Source organism: Camellia sinensis, chromosome 13 (genome assembly GCF_055761805.1).
Source record: "Camellia sinensis isolate YWXY chromosome 13, ASM5576180v1, whole genome shotgun sequence".
Lineage (NCBI taxonomy): Eukaryota > Viridiplantae > Streptophyta > Magnoliopsida > Ericales > Theaceae > Camellia > Camellia sinensis.
Genome location: NC_138973.1, coordinates 66,866,390 through 66,884,976, shown reverse-complemented (window position 1 = coordinate 66,884,976; position 18,587 = coordinate 66,866,390). Strand labels below are relative to the sequence as shown.

At 37.0% G+C, this 18,587-nt stretch overlaps 1 protein-coding gene across 1 annotated transcript; it reads left to right on the top strand.

The window, feature by feature from the left end:
• The first annotated feature begins 14,272 nt into the window (after positions 1-14,272).
• Positions 14,273-16,535, top strand: LOC114322360 (uncharacterized). Its single transcript, XM_028269646.2, has one exon. The coding sequence runs from the start codon at positions 14,496-14,498 to the stop codon at positions 16,383-16,385; it is 1,890 nt and encodes a 629-aa protein (XP_028125447.2). The 5' UTR covers positions 14,273-14,495; the 3' UTR covers positions 16,386-16,535.
• Positions 16,536-18,587: the final 2,052 nt, after the last annotated feature.

Genomic DNA, 18,587 nt, shown 5'->3' with positions numbered 1-18,587 from the left:
CTTAACTACAGCTTTTACTTCCTCGATTCCACATGGATAAGAAACATTCCCCTTTTCACCATTATATTGCTTTCTCTTCTGGCCTCTATGACCTCCTCCTTGTGACTTTCGGGTATCTGGCGCAGAGGCAACAGCAATAATAGGTCCACGAGACGATTTGAAGCTAGTCTTGTAACTGGCCTTAAATCCGGACTCCTGAGCCTGAGGAATGCTAATGTTCCGAGCTGCTTCTATTAATGCCGAGAAGGTGGGTAGCTTATGATTAACTAGAAACATTTTGTACCTGCTCAATGCCCCTTCTAGACAAATTTGAACCAGATAACTCTCCTCCGCTGCTTCATGGCAATCTACGACCTTGTCCTGAAACCTTTTGACGTAGTCAAGGATGTCTTCACTTTCCTACTGCTTTTCTTTACACAATGTAAGTGTGGTCACCTTCTCCGCCACTTGAAAGAACTTAGAGTGAAATTTGTTAACCATTTCCTCCCAACTTCGGATAGAATTTGGGGCCAAATTAACATACCAACTATATGCTCGATCGGTGAGGGACTTAGAGAATTCTCTCAGCCGGAGAACGTGGTTTGAACCATGAATACCTAGAGTCTCGATGAATCGCACAACATGTTCTCTAGCATTTCCTTGTTTGCCATCGAACTTGATGAACTTCGGCACTGTATACCCCTCAGGGTATGGATAGCTCAGCATCTCAATGGGGTAAGGTGGCTTGACATCCGGATCAGACAAAGAGGGTAAAGTCCTCTTGCCCCGTTCGAGATCGAACATGGCTTGCACATCAGCGAGAGTGAGAAACTGTTGTGGGAGAGAGTTTGATGGTGGTATTCCCGGAACTTGGCATATGGACCCGAAGACTGAGCTAGGGGCGACTTGGCCATTCTGGTGCTGCGAATTCATCATTGGTGAGGACATTCGACGATACTGGCCATCAGCAACTATAGACAAGCCAGTTGGTGATGGGATATTGAATTGAGGCCCGTAAAGTCCACCGCATGGCGCCGCTATGCCGGGTTGTGCTTGCAAATTTGTTGTCGGCACCAAAGGAGGCTCGCTTGGTGCTTAGGTAACATTTACGGACGGCGTAACAAGATTAGGTAAGGGCAAAGCTCCCTTTTGCGCCATTATGCCCCTCATGTTTTCCTGGACACCAACAATTGCTGGAGCGCCATTTATTACACCAGAACCTCCCCTAGTCACCATTGGATCTTGGCTTGGCACGCCATGGAGCCCGGGCATGGGCAAACTGTTGCCGCCTACTGTGGTTTGAGCATGTGTTACTGTGGCCGTGTTGCCATGAGCCGTAGGCTAATTAGGGCCTATTTCTCCTTGGATTTGATTTTGCGCTCCGGCGGGAATAACTCCACCACCAGTTTGATTTCCGTTTGGCGTCGGTGTAAAATTAGAACTCATCACCAACATGGTGTGAGTGAGATTCGGAAGAGTGGTAAGAATCTCCTGGTGAGTATTTTGAAGTCCCTGAATGGCCTCAAGCAAAAGTGGTTGATCTGGAACCATGGTCCTGTCATCTTCACCATTAGAGGATCCTTGTTGGTGAACTTCATCTTCTCCCGCCATCCTTGTTAGAGTTGTGTGGATTCCAGATCTCATTGAGACCATTAACCAATCCGCCTCCCCAACGGAGTCGCCAAAATGTAGGAGAGGGTTCAAGAAAGGAGTTGGAAAATTCGAAGATCTTTGAAGATCCTTGAAGAACAACTTCGAATTAGAAGATGATGAGAGGCTTAGATTCTTCAATAGTCTCAACTTAAGAACACAAGAGTAAAGGAGATGACGGAGATAAGAGATTGGGTGAAGAAGAAGACAAAGTGGCTAGAGAGAGAATAATGGCAAGGCTCTCCCATGGATCTCCCACTTTCACTCTCAAGGTTGATAATGGAGAAGGGAAATTAGTTCTTTCCCAAGAGTTAATTCTCCAAAATTCATCCCTTGTAAAGCTATGGGTGGGTGTTATTTATAGGCACCTCATGATGTAGGATGGAGCCCAAGTGCAAGGCACATGGAGAATATTCTCTCTAACCACCTTGTCCGAGGAGGTGACCTCTCAGAGGATGAGAAAAACCCCGAAGAGGAGATCAACCCCTCGGCAAACCCTTCTTCTTAGCCACACCTAACCAATGATCCCCAATCATCCCAAAAGGTCAGGGGTAGTCCCAGAGGACGTCCTGTTGTAAATATTGCCGAGTCTCAAGGACCCCCTAGATCGTGCCACCTCGACCCGGGTATAGAGTAGTTTAACCGAAGAGTGAATTTATCTCCATTCACCGTCCTTGGGATCGGGTCCTTTGTTCGAACTCCATTATGCCCATGGTTCTGGTGCATAGATCCCAAAAAGCTCCGAGCCCGCAAATGTTCCGGGACTCATTAACGGAGCGACTTCTAGATTGCGTCTAAATCCGTTCGAAGTCAAGTGCTTCGGATTTCTAGGTTCGTGGATCCGAACCCTTTCGAGTCCGAGTGCCTCGAATTTCTAGGCTTGCTCAATACCCTTTCGAGTCCAGACCCGAGTAAGTCTCTAAGTTCGTGGATCCGAACCCTTTTGAGGCTTAGAGCAATTCAGCCCGTTTGATGGCGATAAATTCGGACCCACTAATCTTGGGCTATTGGACCTAATTAATTTAGCGGACTCAAATTAGCTCCTCTTACAAGACTAAATGTTATATAAATTAAAACCTGAAAGGCTCAAGAGAGGTTAGTGTAATTTATCATAGAATTTTATAGCAAAAGTCACTTAATTTGGAGAGTTGAAGGAAAATGAATGATTATACCTCAGCGGGTAAACATATTTCAAATTTGAATTGAAATACTAACATTATGTTCGGATCTTAGATTTGTGATATGTATATAAAAAATAATATAACATATAAAATATATATATATATATAAGAAATACTTTTTTTAATTGAATTAAGAAATTGAGAAGAAAATAAATAGATATTTATCATTTTCTTTTAATATTTTTCTGTAGTTCCTCAAAATATATATATATATATATATATATGTGTGTGTGTGTGTGTGTGTGTAAATAAATAAATTATAAGGCACCTTCTGCTTTGTTTTTTGTTTTGCCTTTTGATGCCTTTGATGAGGTGTTGTAGCATCTAGCTCGTTTTCGATGTTCAAAACATAAATTATTTAATTTTGAGTTTTTAAAAAGTTTTTTAGTTTTTGTGATTTTTGTTTTCTATATTTTTTTGTGTTAGTAATTTTTTTATGTTTTAAATCTATTTAATTTATATACAATTAAAAAATAGAATATTTGTAAATAAAATTTTTATTTTTTAAGTACATTTAGGTTAGGTGTGCATCTAAAAATTAAAACTTTGCTTAAAACACTAAAGAAATTCATTAAAAAAAAACGAAAATAAAAAATTCAAAAATTGTTTTTGAAAACCCAAAACTAAATAGAGCTACCCTTGGAATGAAATTTGTGTTTTGAATTTGAAATCAGACTTGAGTGAGGTTCAAGATATTTTTAAGGAATATATTAGGGTAAATTACAAATACATCCTCTCAGGTTTGCTTAAAATACATATTGCCTCTTGTAGTTTGAAAAATTACAAATATCTCCTTATTAGAATTTTTTATTTAACAGAATTAACTAAAAAAATGAAATTCATAATTGTACTCCTATACAATAATAAACTTAGCTAAATTATTAATTGAAACATATTTTTAACATCATTAAAAATTGTCAATTGACTTGATAATTTATTAATAAAATGGACGATTTATTATAAAATTAGAAACCTTAGGGTGTGAAATGTAATTTTCAAAATCACAGTAGGCGATTCGTATTTTAATTAAATCTCAAATAACGTATTTGTAATTTACCCAAAATATATTAATGACCGCTTCAATGGGTGATCATCAATCTCTTTATATACATTTTTTAAAAATATACTATAAAAATATGTAAAAAAATGAAAAAAAAAAAAAAAACCTTATAAAATTATGTAAAGATTGTACTAAGATTCTGGGTAATGTCATATTGTGTTTCTTGTTAATGATAGCACATAAAATATTGCATAACTAATTTCTTAAACTTCAGTTGAGGCTTGTGATCTCTTTTTAAAGGCAGAACAGCGCAAGAAGACTTGTCCAAACTTTAAGCTAAGAATATGGTGGTGTTTGCTAAAAAATAATAATAATAAATTTATTTATTTAAAAAAAAAAGAGTTAAAACGTAAAAATTGAATATTAAAAACTGAATGCTGAATTTTTTAATTTGAAATTTATTATATTCATATTGTATATTTCAATTTTTATATTGTGCTGATAGTGGTAGTGGTAGTGGTAGTGGTGATGGTGGTGGCGGCAATGACTTGGTGATGGTGGTGGTGGTGGTGGTGGTAGCGATACTAATGGTAATGGTAATAAAATGATGGTGGTGTTTATAATAGTAATGATAATGGTGATAAAGGTGGTACCAATAGTGATGGTGGTAGTGGCATGATCGTGGTGGTGGTGGTAGTAGTAGTGGTAGTGGTGGCGGTGGCATGGTAATGGTGGTTGTGATAGTGGTGGTAATGACATAATGTTGGTAGTTGTGGTGGTGGTAGTAGTAGTGGTGATGGTGGCATGGTGTTGGTGATGGTGGTGGTCATGGTAATGGTAATGAGTTTATAATAGTGTATGTCGATACTTATATTTAGTATTTATAAATTTAATCAGAATTAATTATAAATTTAGTTAGAATTAATTAAGTTTTATACAACTTTTTTTTTTTTTAAGTTTTAGCTTATACTTTATAAGACACTTCAATTTTTAAGTGATATGAATTGTGATTATCAAACGGTCTTAATTGATTATTACTTAATACATTCAATTTTAAGTTAACACATTAATAAAAAATTAATTTTTCTTTCTATTTTGTTAGGTTTTGACTTGGGCAAAGGGAGTAAATGACAAATGCGACCTGCTTTTGTGTTGGTGCAAAAAAGCATTTAACTGAAAATGACTCCTCTGTTTTATACTACAAACTCTGAGAAACTATCAAACTAAATTATTTCTCAAATGCAAGTTCATTTGAATTTATTTTCTAAATTCAAGTTGTTCAATGAAATACACAATTTTCAGTTAAAATTGATATTTTGAAAACTCGGCCTCTATGAGTTTTTGCAATAAATTAATTGAAACTGTAACTTAAAAACATGACTCTAACAAAGTCATCATAGGTTCAAAGTGCGACTTCAAATTTGAAGTGTGTGTTAGTTTCACAAGATGACTTGCATTTGAAAAATATGTTTACAATGTAATTGTTGTTTTAAAACTGTGAAATTAAATAAATAGATTTATGAAGAAAACAAATTATATACCAAGAACATATGCTGATAATTACAACTAAATTTCAACAGAAATACACAAAAAACAATAGAGGGTAAAGAGACAAAACCGAAGCCTGCACGGAAGCAGTTTCCTTAAAACAGATTTCGCCGCCTCATGGGTCGAGTGCTTGAGGAAACCCGGCGTCTGTCTCCCAGGATACGACGGTCAAAATCAGCTACGGCAAAAGCACTATCTGTCTATCTTAGCGAACAAAACAATGGCAGCACTCTCTCACAATAGGAAATATCAAGCAAACTGCCTTGTAAAATGGAAGCAAAAATTTCTATATTGAAACTTGACTGGAGGGTCTCAATTTATACATGTATAGGGGAGAGAGGAAAAGCCTCCAGCCTTTAAGGCTAGTCATTAAAACACCAAGCATCCATAGCCCCTTTCCACAAAATGAAAAGTATGAATGCCCAAAGGATTCACACCCTTTAGCCAAGAAAAAAGATTTAAATACTCTTTAAAATCCTATTCATGAATCTAACATCATGAAGCAATTTCTTGGCAATTTCTTATTCAAAACCCAATGATTTTTGACTCACTTGGACCCAACACAAAAAATTGTTAGGACCCACTTTAATATTTAATTAAAGTCACCACACTTTAATATTAAATTAAAGTCCCCAAAAATCATTTTTTCCAACAATCCCCTACATTTATAAAAATTGACCAAATGACTCAACAAACGGACATCGTTCAACAATAAAGACTCTGAGAAAGAGTACAACGGACTAACCCCGACATCAGAGAAGGTAGCTTTTGGCTTTGAACCTCTCCTAGTGAAAACCTATCGAGTTTACTGGCAGATCAGTGAATAAGACATCTTGAACTGCTCTACCGTTTATGTAAACTGAGACAATAGATCTCACACGGGAATTACTCCTACCACCATTATGTTCTCACTGGTGTGCCCTGTGTGGCCCTGGACACTAGCCTGGTTCAGCGAGTGGTTTCAAAGAATCTTGGCCTGCCCAATTCTTCTAGAAGCGGCCCCACTTCAAACTCACATAGGTGACTCTACTAAAGTATCCTCCAATACTTAGCTCAACAGCTTAACACATAAGAGTCATTAAAAGCTCAGCTTATCCTCTACACTTGCAGGTATCACTAAAAGAAGGAATGGCTGGAGGTTTAACCTCCTCAGTGACATACCACCGTTACACGCAATTAGGTTGTCCCATTGAACCTAGATCTTGGGATCTCCAGTCAACTAGGTTGGGTTTCCATTCCGGTAACTTCCAAAGGCCTTAACCCCATTCCTTTTGACGACGTTTCGACTAACACTCGACTTAACCCTTTGGTTAGCGGATCTGCAATGTTGTCCTTAGACTTTACATAGTCTAAAGAGACAACTCCATTCGAGAGTAGTTGTCGTATGGAATTATGTCTACAATGGATATGTCTAGACTTTCCATTATACATATTACTCTGTGCCCTACCAATTGCAGATTGACAATCACAATGAATACAAATAGCTGGCATAGATTTAAACCAACGTGGAATATCTTCAATGAAATGGCGAAGCCATTCTGCTTCTTCCGTTGCTTTATCCAAAGCAATAAACTCTGATTCCATCGTTGATCTAGATATACACGTTTGCTTGGAAGATTTCCAAGACACGGCTGCCCCACCAAGAGTGAACACATATCCACTAGTGGACTTTGAGTCCTTTATATCTGATATCCAATTCGCGTCACTATATCCTTCAAGCACCGCTGGATATCGAGTATAATGCAGCCCATAATCCCGAGTGTAGCGTAAATACCTTAACACCCGCACAATGCCCTTCCAATGAGAAGCATCAGGATTACTTGTGTATCTACTAAGCCTGCTAACCGAGTAAGCTATATCTGGCCTAGTACAACTCATCAGATACATTAAACTTCCAATTACCCGAGAATATTCTAACTGAGAGATACTCTCTTTATTATTCTTGGTAAAGTGTAGACTTAAGTCTACAAGTGTCAATGACACACTCGTATCTGATCCACTAAACTTCTCAAGTATCTTATCAACATAATGAGACAAGAAAGTACAATTTCGCCAGAGATTCTGGTAATCTTAATTCCCAGAATAATATCTGCAATGCCCATATCCTTCATATCAAATTTAGAGTTTAACAACTTCTTGGTAGTTTTAATCATTTCATCGTAACTACCTATAATGAGCATATCATCAACATATAGACACAAAATGACATAACCTCTGTCAGTGTCTTTGACATAAATACACTTGTCACATTCGTTGATTCGAAACCCATTTGACAACATTACATTGTCAAACTTCTCATGCCATTGTTTAGGCGCTTGTTTCAAACCATACAAGTTTACAGACTTTCTTGCTTTGTCCTGGAGCTGAAAATACTTCAGGTTGCTCCATGTAGATTTCTTCATTCAAATCCCCATTTAAGAAAGCTGTCTTTACATCCATCTGGTGTATCTCAAGATTGCGCAAAGCTACTATCGCAATCACTATGCGAATGGATGTTATCCTAGTTACAGGTGAGTACGTATCAAAGTAATCCAGGCCTTCTCGTTGCCTGTACCCTTTGATAACGAGCCTCGCCTTATACTTGTCAATAGACCCATCGGCCTTCATCTTTCGTTTAAAAATCCATTTGCAGCCTAAAGGCTTACAACCTGGAGGTAAATCTAGCAACTCCCAGGTGTGGTTCTGTAAGATGGAGTCAATCTCACTTTTGATCGCTTCTTTCCATAAAGGACTCTCAGGAGAAGTCACAGCTTCGTAGAAAGTTTGAGGTTCATTCTTAACCATATAAGTCAAGAAGTCTGGACCAAAAGATTTGGATGTCCTAGCCCTTTTACTCCGTCTGGGCTCATCTAAAACCTCAATTTGATCATCACCTGGATCATCAACATGATCATCCTCACTAGCAAGCTCATCAAATTGCTCCAAAGACCTTGGAACCCCTGCATGGGTTCGACAAGGAAAAATGTCTTCAAAGAAACATGCATTCCTTGACTCCATTATGGTATTCCTATGTATGTCTGGAATTTCAGACTTATGAACAAGAAACCGACATGCACTACTATTATGTGCATAACCAATGAATATACAATCCACAGATTTCGGGCCTATCCTAACCCGTTTGGGTGTAAGAATCGCCACTTTTGCAAGACACCCCCACATTCGTAAGAATTTATACAAAGGCTTAACGTCTTTCCATAACTCATACGGCGTCTTGTCCACCTTCTTCTGGGGTACTTTATTCAGAATGTAATTTGCAGAGAGAATTGCTTCCCCCCACAAGTTCTGTGGCAATCCAGAACTTATCAACATTGCATTCATCATTTCCTTTAGCGTCCTATTCTTCCGCTCAGCAATCCCATTAGACTGAGGAGAATAAGGCGCCGTGGTTTGGTGGATAATCCCAGATTGAGTACAAGTCTCAATAAACAGATATTCATACTCACCACCACGATCACTTCTTAGAGCCTTAATCTTGCAGCCTACTTGATTCTCAACTTCATTCTTATAAAGAACAAACTTGTCAATCGCCTCATCTTTGCTTTTGAGCAAATAGACATAACAATACTTAGTGCAATCATCAACAAAAATGATGAAGTACTTATTGCCACCACGTGATTGTATAAATTTTAAGTCACACACATCACTATGCACTAAATCCAACGGTGCTGAACTTCTTTCAATAGAATGAAACGAAGATCTTGTCAACTTCGCATCAACACAAGTTTCACACTTATGTTTCGGATTAATCTTAAAAGATGGTATGTGATCTAACTTGATTAATCTACGTAAAGATTCAAAGTTCACATGTCCTAGTCTACCATGCCACAAATTGGAAGACTCAAGCATATAAACAGAAGAAGATGCACCTTTATTCATCTTTGGGATAACAGACAGAACATTGAGTTTAAACATACCCCCCAACATATAACCCTTACCCACATACATTCCGCTTTTGGTAAGAACGACCTTGTCGGACTCAAAAACCATGCGAAAACCATGTTTACTAAGAAGAGACCCTGAGACAAGATTTTTACGAATGTCCGGAACATACAGGACTTCGTTCAAGGTCAGCTCCTTTCCTGACGTCAACTTCCGGACCACCTTTCCTTTCCCCTCAACAATCGAGGTAGCAGAGTTTCCCATAAACAACTTCTCACCGTTTGTAACCGGTTCGAAAGTTGTAAACAGTTTATGCTTGAAGCAAATGTGGCGTGTAGCCCCAGTATCAATCCACCATTCTCTTGGGTTTGAACCCACCAGATTCACCTCAGAGACAACGGCAGACAAGTGCATATCATCCTCCTCATGGGAGTGCTCTTGTAAGTCTGCCATATGAGCACGAGGTTTGATCTTGTATGGCTTCTTCTGCTTGCGGCAATCACTAGTTCGATGCCCCTCGTTACCACAGTTATAACACTTCCCAAAGAACCGATAACCAGGTTCTTGCGGCTTGTAAGCCGACGTCTTTGCAACACCACCCCTTGGCCCCAGCTTAAAGCTCTTGTTCACAGGGGCTTCTTCCTTATCCCAGAAGATTTTCCATGCTCAACGACATTGGCCTTTACTGAGGAGGTACTCCCTCCTTTCTTTCTATTATCCTCTTCAATCCGGAGTCGGACAACCAGCTCTTCAACAGACATTTCCTTGCGCTTGTGCTTCAGGCAATTCTTGAAATTCTTCCAACCATTGGGAAGTTTCTCAATGATCACAGCAACTTGGAATGACTCGTTCAAAGGCATCCCCTCAGCATGAATTTCATGCAAGATCACTTGGAACTCCTGGACTTGGCTTATCACAGTTTTAGAATCTACCATTTTAAAATCAAGGAAACGGTCAACCACAAATTTCTTTGCCCCGACATCCTCAGTCCTGTACTTTTTGTCCAGAGATTTCCATAATTCTTTTGCTGAGCTCTTGGAACAAAACACACTATAGAGTGAGTCTGCCAAGCTGTTGAACACATAGTTCCGGCAAAGATAGTCTTTCTGCTTCCATGTGTCAAGCGCCATGACTTTCTACCTGTCAGGCTCATTCTCTGCCACGGCTGGAGGATCCTCACTTAGAACCTTGGCAAGGTTTAGCGTGGTCAAGTAAAACAGCATCTTTTGCTGCCATCTCTTAAAGTTTTCCCTAGCAAATTTTTCTGGGCGCTCATGGTGACTAAGCGGTCCTTCCAGAACAGCCGGAGTAACACCAGGGTTGACCACAGAGGTCACAGCAGTAGGGGTTGGCAATCCAGTTGCCCCGGGGTTCAAATCCCCACTAACATTAGCAGTAGCAACAGCATCAGTGATAGTTTCCATTTCGAAAATTACACCAGAATATCACTTCTGTGTTTCTAGAAATTAAACTTAACCCTTAGAAAATCCCTTAGAAGAAAAATTAATTCAAAAATTAGTCTCACCACAAAACTTAGAATCGAACATGGTCAAGAAAGTTCCCAGGAAGACTGGAGGGGTCACATCGGTCCCACTTAAAACCCAGTTAACCTTTTGACAAAACTTTTAAGAGCATGTTGACTCCTAGTCCGTGATAAACAAATTAAGAATTAAATTTTCTTAGGAATGAACTAGGTTAAAGCAAACCAAGGTCCAAAACTTTTACAAGCAATGTAAAACCATTGCTACAACAATATAAGCAAATAAAACTTGCTACTACAAATTGGTAAACAAATCAATTACATCTCAAGCAAACATGCTTCAAACATTTTGATAAAATAGTCAATCCATAAGGATTCTATGTAGTCCAAAAGCTTTTCCACGCTTAGGTATTCCTATTCAACACAAACATTAGTAGTCCAAACATTTTTGTTTTTACATTCCAAATTCTATTCATTTAGTTTTATATTTGTTTTTCGCATTGGTATCCCTACAAAGAAAGTTAGTAGCAAACCACAACAAAATACAAACAAATAATCTAAAAAATTTAATTATAATAAATAATTGAAACCATCTAGCCAACTATTAATTATATAAGTAACCAACTAATATAAGGTACCAAAACAAAATACAATTTGTAACTTCAAAATTAAATTACAACTTTAAAATAAAGTTCAATACTCATGAGTCATGAATGAAATTAATTCATTATAAACATTTAAACTAATAACTCCAAATAGATAAGTCAAATTCAAAGTTAATGCACCCAATTAAATAATTCAAATTAATGCACCTAATTAAATAATTCAGATTAATGCACCCAAATAAATAATTTAGATTAATGCACCCAATTAGATAATTCAGATTAATGCACCCAATTAAATAATTCAGATTAATGCACCTAATTAAATAATTCAGATTAATGCACCCAAATAAATAATTTAGATTAATGCACCTAATTAAATAACTCAGATTAATGCACCCAATTAGATAATTTAGATTAATGCACCCAATTAGATAATTTAGATTAATGCACCCAATTAAATAATTCATATTAATGCACACAATTAGATAATTTAGATTAATCATGTACACAATTCATAAAACTCTATAACTCCAAATACATTAAATTATGTAATCTAGCCTAGAAAATAATAAGCATGTAACAAATTGAGACTAGAATAGAATTAGCATGTCAAAATTGCAACATCCATAAATTATATTTTATAACCTTAAAATTCATGCAAATCATGGTAGGGAAATGATGAACCATACGCATAAAACAAGATCATACTAATACAATTAAGTATGCAAATTATAATAGAGCATTCTAATTAAACTAAGCAATTAGAGAGTACCATTGCATAATTTACAATTATTGAAATAGTGAGCAATTCCGCAGCAATTCCGCAACAATTCCTAATAACATTATACAAAGCTAACCTACTAGTCTATATAAATCTATTCGATCAATTTCATAGAAAAGATATATATAATCTGTTTTAAGCTTGTTGTTTTAAAATTGTGAAATTAAATAAATAGATTTATGAAGAAAACAAATTATATACCAAGAACATATGCTGATAATCACAACTAAATTTCAACAGAAATACACAAAAAACAATAAAGGGTAAAGAGACAAAACCGAAGCCTGCACGGAAGCAGTTTCCTTAAAACAGATTTCGCCGCCTCACGGGTCGAGTGCTTGAGGAAACCCGGCGTCTGTCTCCCAGGATACGACGGTCAAAACCAGCTACGGCAGAAGCACTATCTGTCTAGCTTAGCGAACAAAACAATGGTAGCACTCTCTCACAATAGGAACTATCAAGCAAACTGACTTGTAAAATGGAAGCAAAAATTTCTATATTAAAACTTGATAGGAGGGTCTCAATTTATACATGTATAGGGGAGAGAGGAAAAGCCTCCAGCCTTTAAAGCTAGTCATTAAAACACCAAGCATCCATAGCCCCTTTCCACAAAATGAAAAGTATGGATGCCCAAAGGATTCACACCATTTAGCTATAAAAAAAGATTTAAATACTCTTTAAAATCCTATTCATGAATCTAACATTATGAAACAATTTCTTGGCAATTTCTTATTCAAAACCCAATGGTTTTTGGCTCACTTGGACCCAACACAAAAAATGGTTAGAACCCACTTTAATATTTAATTAAAGTCACCACACTTTAATATTAAATTAAAGTCCCCAAAAATCATTTTTTCCAACAGAAATTACATTCCCCCCCCCCCTCCCAAAAAATAAATAAATTTAAGTGAGAAGGAAAAAACTCAATGAATGAATTTCGCATATGTAATTGTGAACATTTAATCTTAGGTCTATTTTTTTTTGGAGGGGGATACATTTCATCTTATATCTACACATTCTGCATCATGTACCTGCTGTGTATGTAGACTTATTCAAAACTCGATTCTATCTATTGTCCTCAATGAAAAATCATGTTACATTGGCTATGTAGTACTCCCAACCAATAAGTTATTGCAATAAAATGAGTCATCGTTTGTCACCTAATTACTTAACAAAAACAAGTCAACATCTTTCACTTGTAAAATTTTTCAATACATAATTAATTTGAAATACCATATGATATTCCGGAACTACTGAATAATTACCCATCATCCACATGGCTACTAGGCAGCCCAGAATCAATCAAAGAGGGAATTTGTGGTCTGCATTGCAAGGATTTTGCCGGCCACTACACAAAAAAGGCTCTCATATGAACTTCTTTGCCCTTTTCTGCTTGTCTCCTTCAATTTCCACATCTAGCAAAACCATCCTTGTACCATACTCTTCTTTTTATCTTTTTGGAAAGGACCACAGCCACTTCACGACTTATAACAAGAAAGAAAAAATGCATTAATAATATTAAAGGTCACCAAATGACAGGGCTCTCTACAAGAAACGAGCTGGTCCATACAGGTCGCCATTCCTCTCTCACCCTACTTTTTCAATTTCAATGATGTTTGTCCCCAACCCCCTCTATGTGAACTACTCATTCAACTATATGGACTGAAATCATCCACACAACCAACCACACATATTCATACTTGTGCTTAAGCTAATCACAAGCAAGGATTTGAATTCTGTTAATTATTTCTGTGTTTCACACATTTTCGCCATTCAAATACAAAGTTCAATCTTTATTTGTTACAACTAATCCATCCTACAAGTAAAATTACTAAAGATCTCTAAAACATCACCTCTAAATTTATCCACACTGATGTGCCAGGCTAATTTATTTACTTTGCGTCAATCTTATCCTAATATTTTGTTCATTATCTTTCTAGACTAATAGAGATCACTTGGTTAAGTGAAAGACAAGGTCAGTTTCACTCCACCCACTTGGTTAAAATGGTATCGCTTCGCACTCAATATTTAATCCAAGCTATGGACGTCCTTGATGCCCCCAAGGTATACATGTCCAATGGTTTGGATTGGTGAGGCCCCACAAGAAGGAAGAATGGGAATGGATAGGGAGTGAACAGGAGGCACTGTAGTTTGTGAATTATTATTGAAATGAAGTCAACCAACTACTTTGACCTGTTCATAGAATGCCTGCTCAGGCAAGCTGGCCAAAACTCACAAAACAGTACAAGACTTAACATTAATTCCAAGACTACCAAATAGCCAAATGAAACAATAGAACACATATGGGTGGAAGAAACAAGGAAAAAAAACACACAAAGAAAAAGATAAAACAAAAGTGTGGGGAGTACTGATCAAGCAGAAGGAGGGGGAAATGCAATCACCTTGCATTAGAGAGGCCTCAAAAGCCTGCTGTCATGGTTGCTGTCCAGCTCCTTTTATGGGCTTGCCTGATCAGCTGCAAAAACCCCCTCCCAATTCCAAAACTGGTGTCACCGCCACCACTCGCCAGTATGATTTTGATGCTGCCACAGTTTCCTCCCTCCACCCACACTCTCAATTCACTAACCATGAGTCCCTGCCTTCATTGGGTGAATTGTTTTTTAACTTCAACAAATCATACCCACAATACTCACAGACCATTCTGGCCGATCAAATCCGAGCCCAAGAGTACTACCATCTCTCCCAATCAAACCATGTCTGTCTTGATTATGTTGGGAATGGCCTCTTCTCCTATTCCCAGCAACAGTTTCATCCAAGTTCCTCTTCATCATCACTGTCTTCAAATGTTCCCTTCTTCGATATTCTTTACAAATCAGTCAGTCTAAATTCTCAAATACTATATGGAGGTGAAGAGTCAGAATTCGAATCCAAAATCCAAAAAAGAATCATGGAATTCATGAATATCTCAGAAGACGATTACTCCATGGTTTTCACTGCCAACAAGTCCTCAGCTTTTAAGCTTCTAGCAGACTCATATCCATTCCATTCTAATCGGAATCTTGTCACCATCTACGATTATGAGAGTGAGGCAGTGGAAGCGATGATCAAAAGTGCCATGAATAGGGGCACATGTGTCATGTCAGCTGAGTTCTCATGGCCCAGTTTGAGGATTCATACCAGAAAATTAAGGAAGATGGTAGTGAGTAAGAGGAAGAAAAAGAAGAGGGGACTGTTTGTTTTCCCTCCTCAGTCTAGCATGACTGGAGCGCGGTATCCTTTCCAATGGATGAGCATGGCACAAGAAAATGGGTGGCATGTCTTGCTTGATGCAACTGCATTGGGAGCTAAGGACATGGAGACCTTAGGCCTTTCCCTCTTTCAGCCAGACTTTCTCATCTGTTCATTTTTTAAAATTTTCGGAGAAAACCCATCTGGTTTAGCATGTCTGTTCATCAAGAAGTCAAGCGCTTCAGTCTTCACCACATCCAACATTGCTACAAGCAGAGGGATTGTGAGCCTTGCACCGGGACAATCACCAACAATTGAGTTACCAAAAGAGGACTTACCTGGGCCAAGTTCATCCTCCACATCAATAAATCTTCACCAGAGTGAAGATGACATTTCTGAAATTCAAGAAATTCAAGAAAGTGAAGAACTCAGCAGAAAACACAAGAAACTATCAGTCTCTGAAATTTTTAAGGTAGATAATAGGCCCCTAAACTCTGCCCAATCTAGAAGCAGTGAAATGGGTAGTGGGAGTTCAGAGTTGGAATGCAGGGGCTTGGACCATGCAGATTCATTAGGCCTGATACTGATCAGTAGCAGAGCAAGGTACCTAGTCAACTGGCTTGTAAATGCATTGATGAGCCTTCAACATCCACATTCAGAAAATGGACTCCCCTTGCTAAGAATCTATGGACCTAAGGTACGGATAAAGAGAGGACCAGCTGTGGCATTCAATGTGTTCGATTGGAAAGGAGAGAAGCTTGATCCAAAACTTGTACAGAAGTTGGCTGATCGAAACAATATCTCTCTTAGTTGTGGATTCTTGCACCGTCTTTGGTTCTCAGACAAATATGAAGAAGAGAGGGAGAAACAATTAGAGAAAAGAAAAGATGAACAAGAAACAATGGTTGGAAATAAGAGAAAACACAGTTTTCATACTGGGATATATGTGCTCACGGCTTCAATTGGGTTTCTGACAAACTTTGAAGACATGTATCGGCTTTGGGCATTTGTTTCGCGGTTCCTGGATGCAGATTTTGTGGAAAAAGAACGGTGGCGATACATGGCTCTTAATCAAACAACTATCGAAGTTTAGGCTACAATTCAATTCTTTCATTCTTTCCACATTATGAGGAGTATTGATTTATTATATATTGTAGGTTTTAGTATTACCTTGCAGATAATTATTTTAATATTTGGATGATGGATATTTGGTTCTTTTAATTCAAATTCCAAACTTGAAGTACGTGCATTCTGCAATTTTACTCGGTATTTTATATGGCAAATGCTACAAATTCTGACAAGTCAATAAACGAACCAAAGCCAACCCAAGTTGAATGATTTGTTATGGGACTTTGTAAATGGAAATTATCCCAAAATAAGCTGAATGATGAAGAGAAACAAGAAAATGTGACAATCTCATAAACACTCACAAGGTTGGGCCTAAACTAAATATGCAAATTGTTTTCTTTCTGAAGATCCATAGAAGAAGTGTCATGCACAAAAAATTCAAGGTTAGGAAAATGGTTGCTGACTATATAATGCAAATCTCTGCTTCTGTGGCATTTAGGCAAACACCATATGCTCAATTTTATCACCACCCAGAACAAGTTCTCAAAAAAAATTAGCATGCTTTTTCTCTATACTAGTCATCTTCAATCTCCAAAGATTAACCAACTTATCTATATTGATCTAAGCAACAGCATGTATATATATACTCCAATAATAGCATACAATTCAGAGGCTCCAACAAGGTTTGGCTCTATGAAAACCTACAAGGAAAGTTTGATTATACACAAACAAAATCACTCACATGAATTTGCACTACGAGCGTCATGCATATGTATACATTATGTCAATTTATACAATAAATATATTATAATTTATAAAATTAAAATTAAAAATTAAAAATTATTGGGTGAGATATATGACAAACATCTCTTTTGAAAGAACAACATGTGATGTGCCTTGCTTTGGAGTTGGTTCATGTGGAGGTGGTCCTATTGATTTCCCCCTTTTAGAGGTATTCATTTTTAAAAAATATATAAATATAGTAAAATTTTGTAGTTATGAAAATTGGATCGATATAATTCTTTTTTACATGATCCATGTATAAAGGTTTAAAAATGAACCAAGCAAATGAACCCACGAGTTGAACTGAACAAGTTGGGCTGAACAGAGCAACCTAATTAAGTAAAATAAACTGGAGAGAATCTTTCTTCAATTTCATACTATAATAGGAAGTTCAATTTATTAATAAAAAAAATCTTAGGTTGAATTTGTAAACATGGATTTGAAGTTGATAACAGATTTGAAATTCTTATATCATAAATGATATATCCATCTAATTTAGGAGCTCTAAAAGGGCACTAATAATGTGAAGAAAAAAAAAACAAAAAAAATCAAAATATCACATCACATAAGATCCACACAGAACTCGAACTCCCAATCTTTTTTCTTCTTATATATACACATTTATTATCAAATCACAGATTGGAGGCAAGACTTTTTTTTTTTGGGTAGGAAAGGTCAAGACTTTAGGCCCAAGTTCAGGCCAGGCCCACATAGTACAAGGACAATCTCAAAGCCAGTTCTCAGTTTGGGCCCAAGGCATCCCAACAAAATTGAGCAGAAATTTACAATTTCCAGTTAAGACCAATAAAATAAAACTAAAACTAAAACCACTTATTAAAAAGAAAAAATACATTACACTACTAAGATTGGAAACTTGTTTCCTTTCTCTCTTTCTTTTTTTTTTTTTTTTTTCCCCTTCTTTGTGAAAAATATAGTTAATAAGCCGTAACTACTTCTGGAAACGATACTACTGATAAAATTTATAGAAAAAATATAAAAAATAATTATTTTGATGCAATTTTGTTATCATCTAATTCTGCTCTCATAAAAATTATTTAGTTTTTGAAATATGTGATGACAATTATATAGTTTTTCAAACTAGTTGTGTTAGTCTTTAGTGCAATCCTAGCTTGTAAGACCATCTCCAACGCTTCACCAAATCTTGTATCAAATTTGAAATTTGGTGAAAAAGTCACTTTTTGCAGCTCCAATGGTTTCATCAAATTAGTATCAAAATGAGAATTCACCAAATTTTTCATCAAAGTGAGAACAGGGGGAAGATTTCACCAATTTACTGTGCGTGACCGTTGGGGGAGACCAACCGGTCAACCAGCCGGTTTACCGGTTCCCTTGCAAATAGGTTGGTTCAAACAGGTCAAAAGGTTCAAAAAGGTAAAAAATATATATATATATATATACTAACCGGTCGACCGGCCGATCAACC

Bases quoted from the DNA above. Each gene is read 5' to 3' on its own strand.
- LOC114322360 (XM_028269646.2), top strand. From the start codon at position 14,496: ATGCAATCACCTTGCATTAGAGAGGCCTCAAAAGCCTGCTGTCATGGT.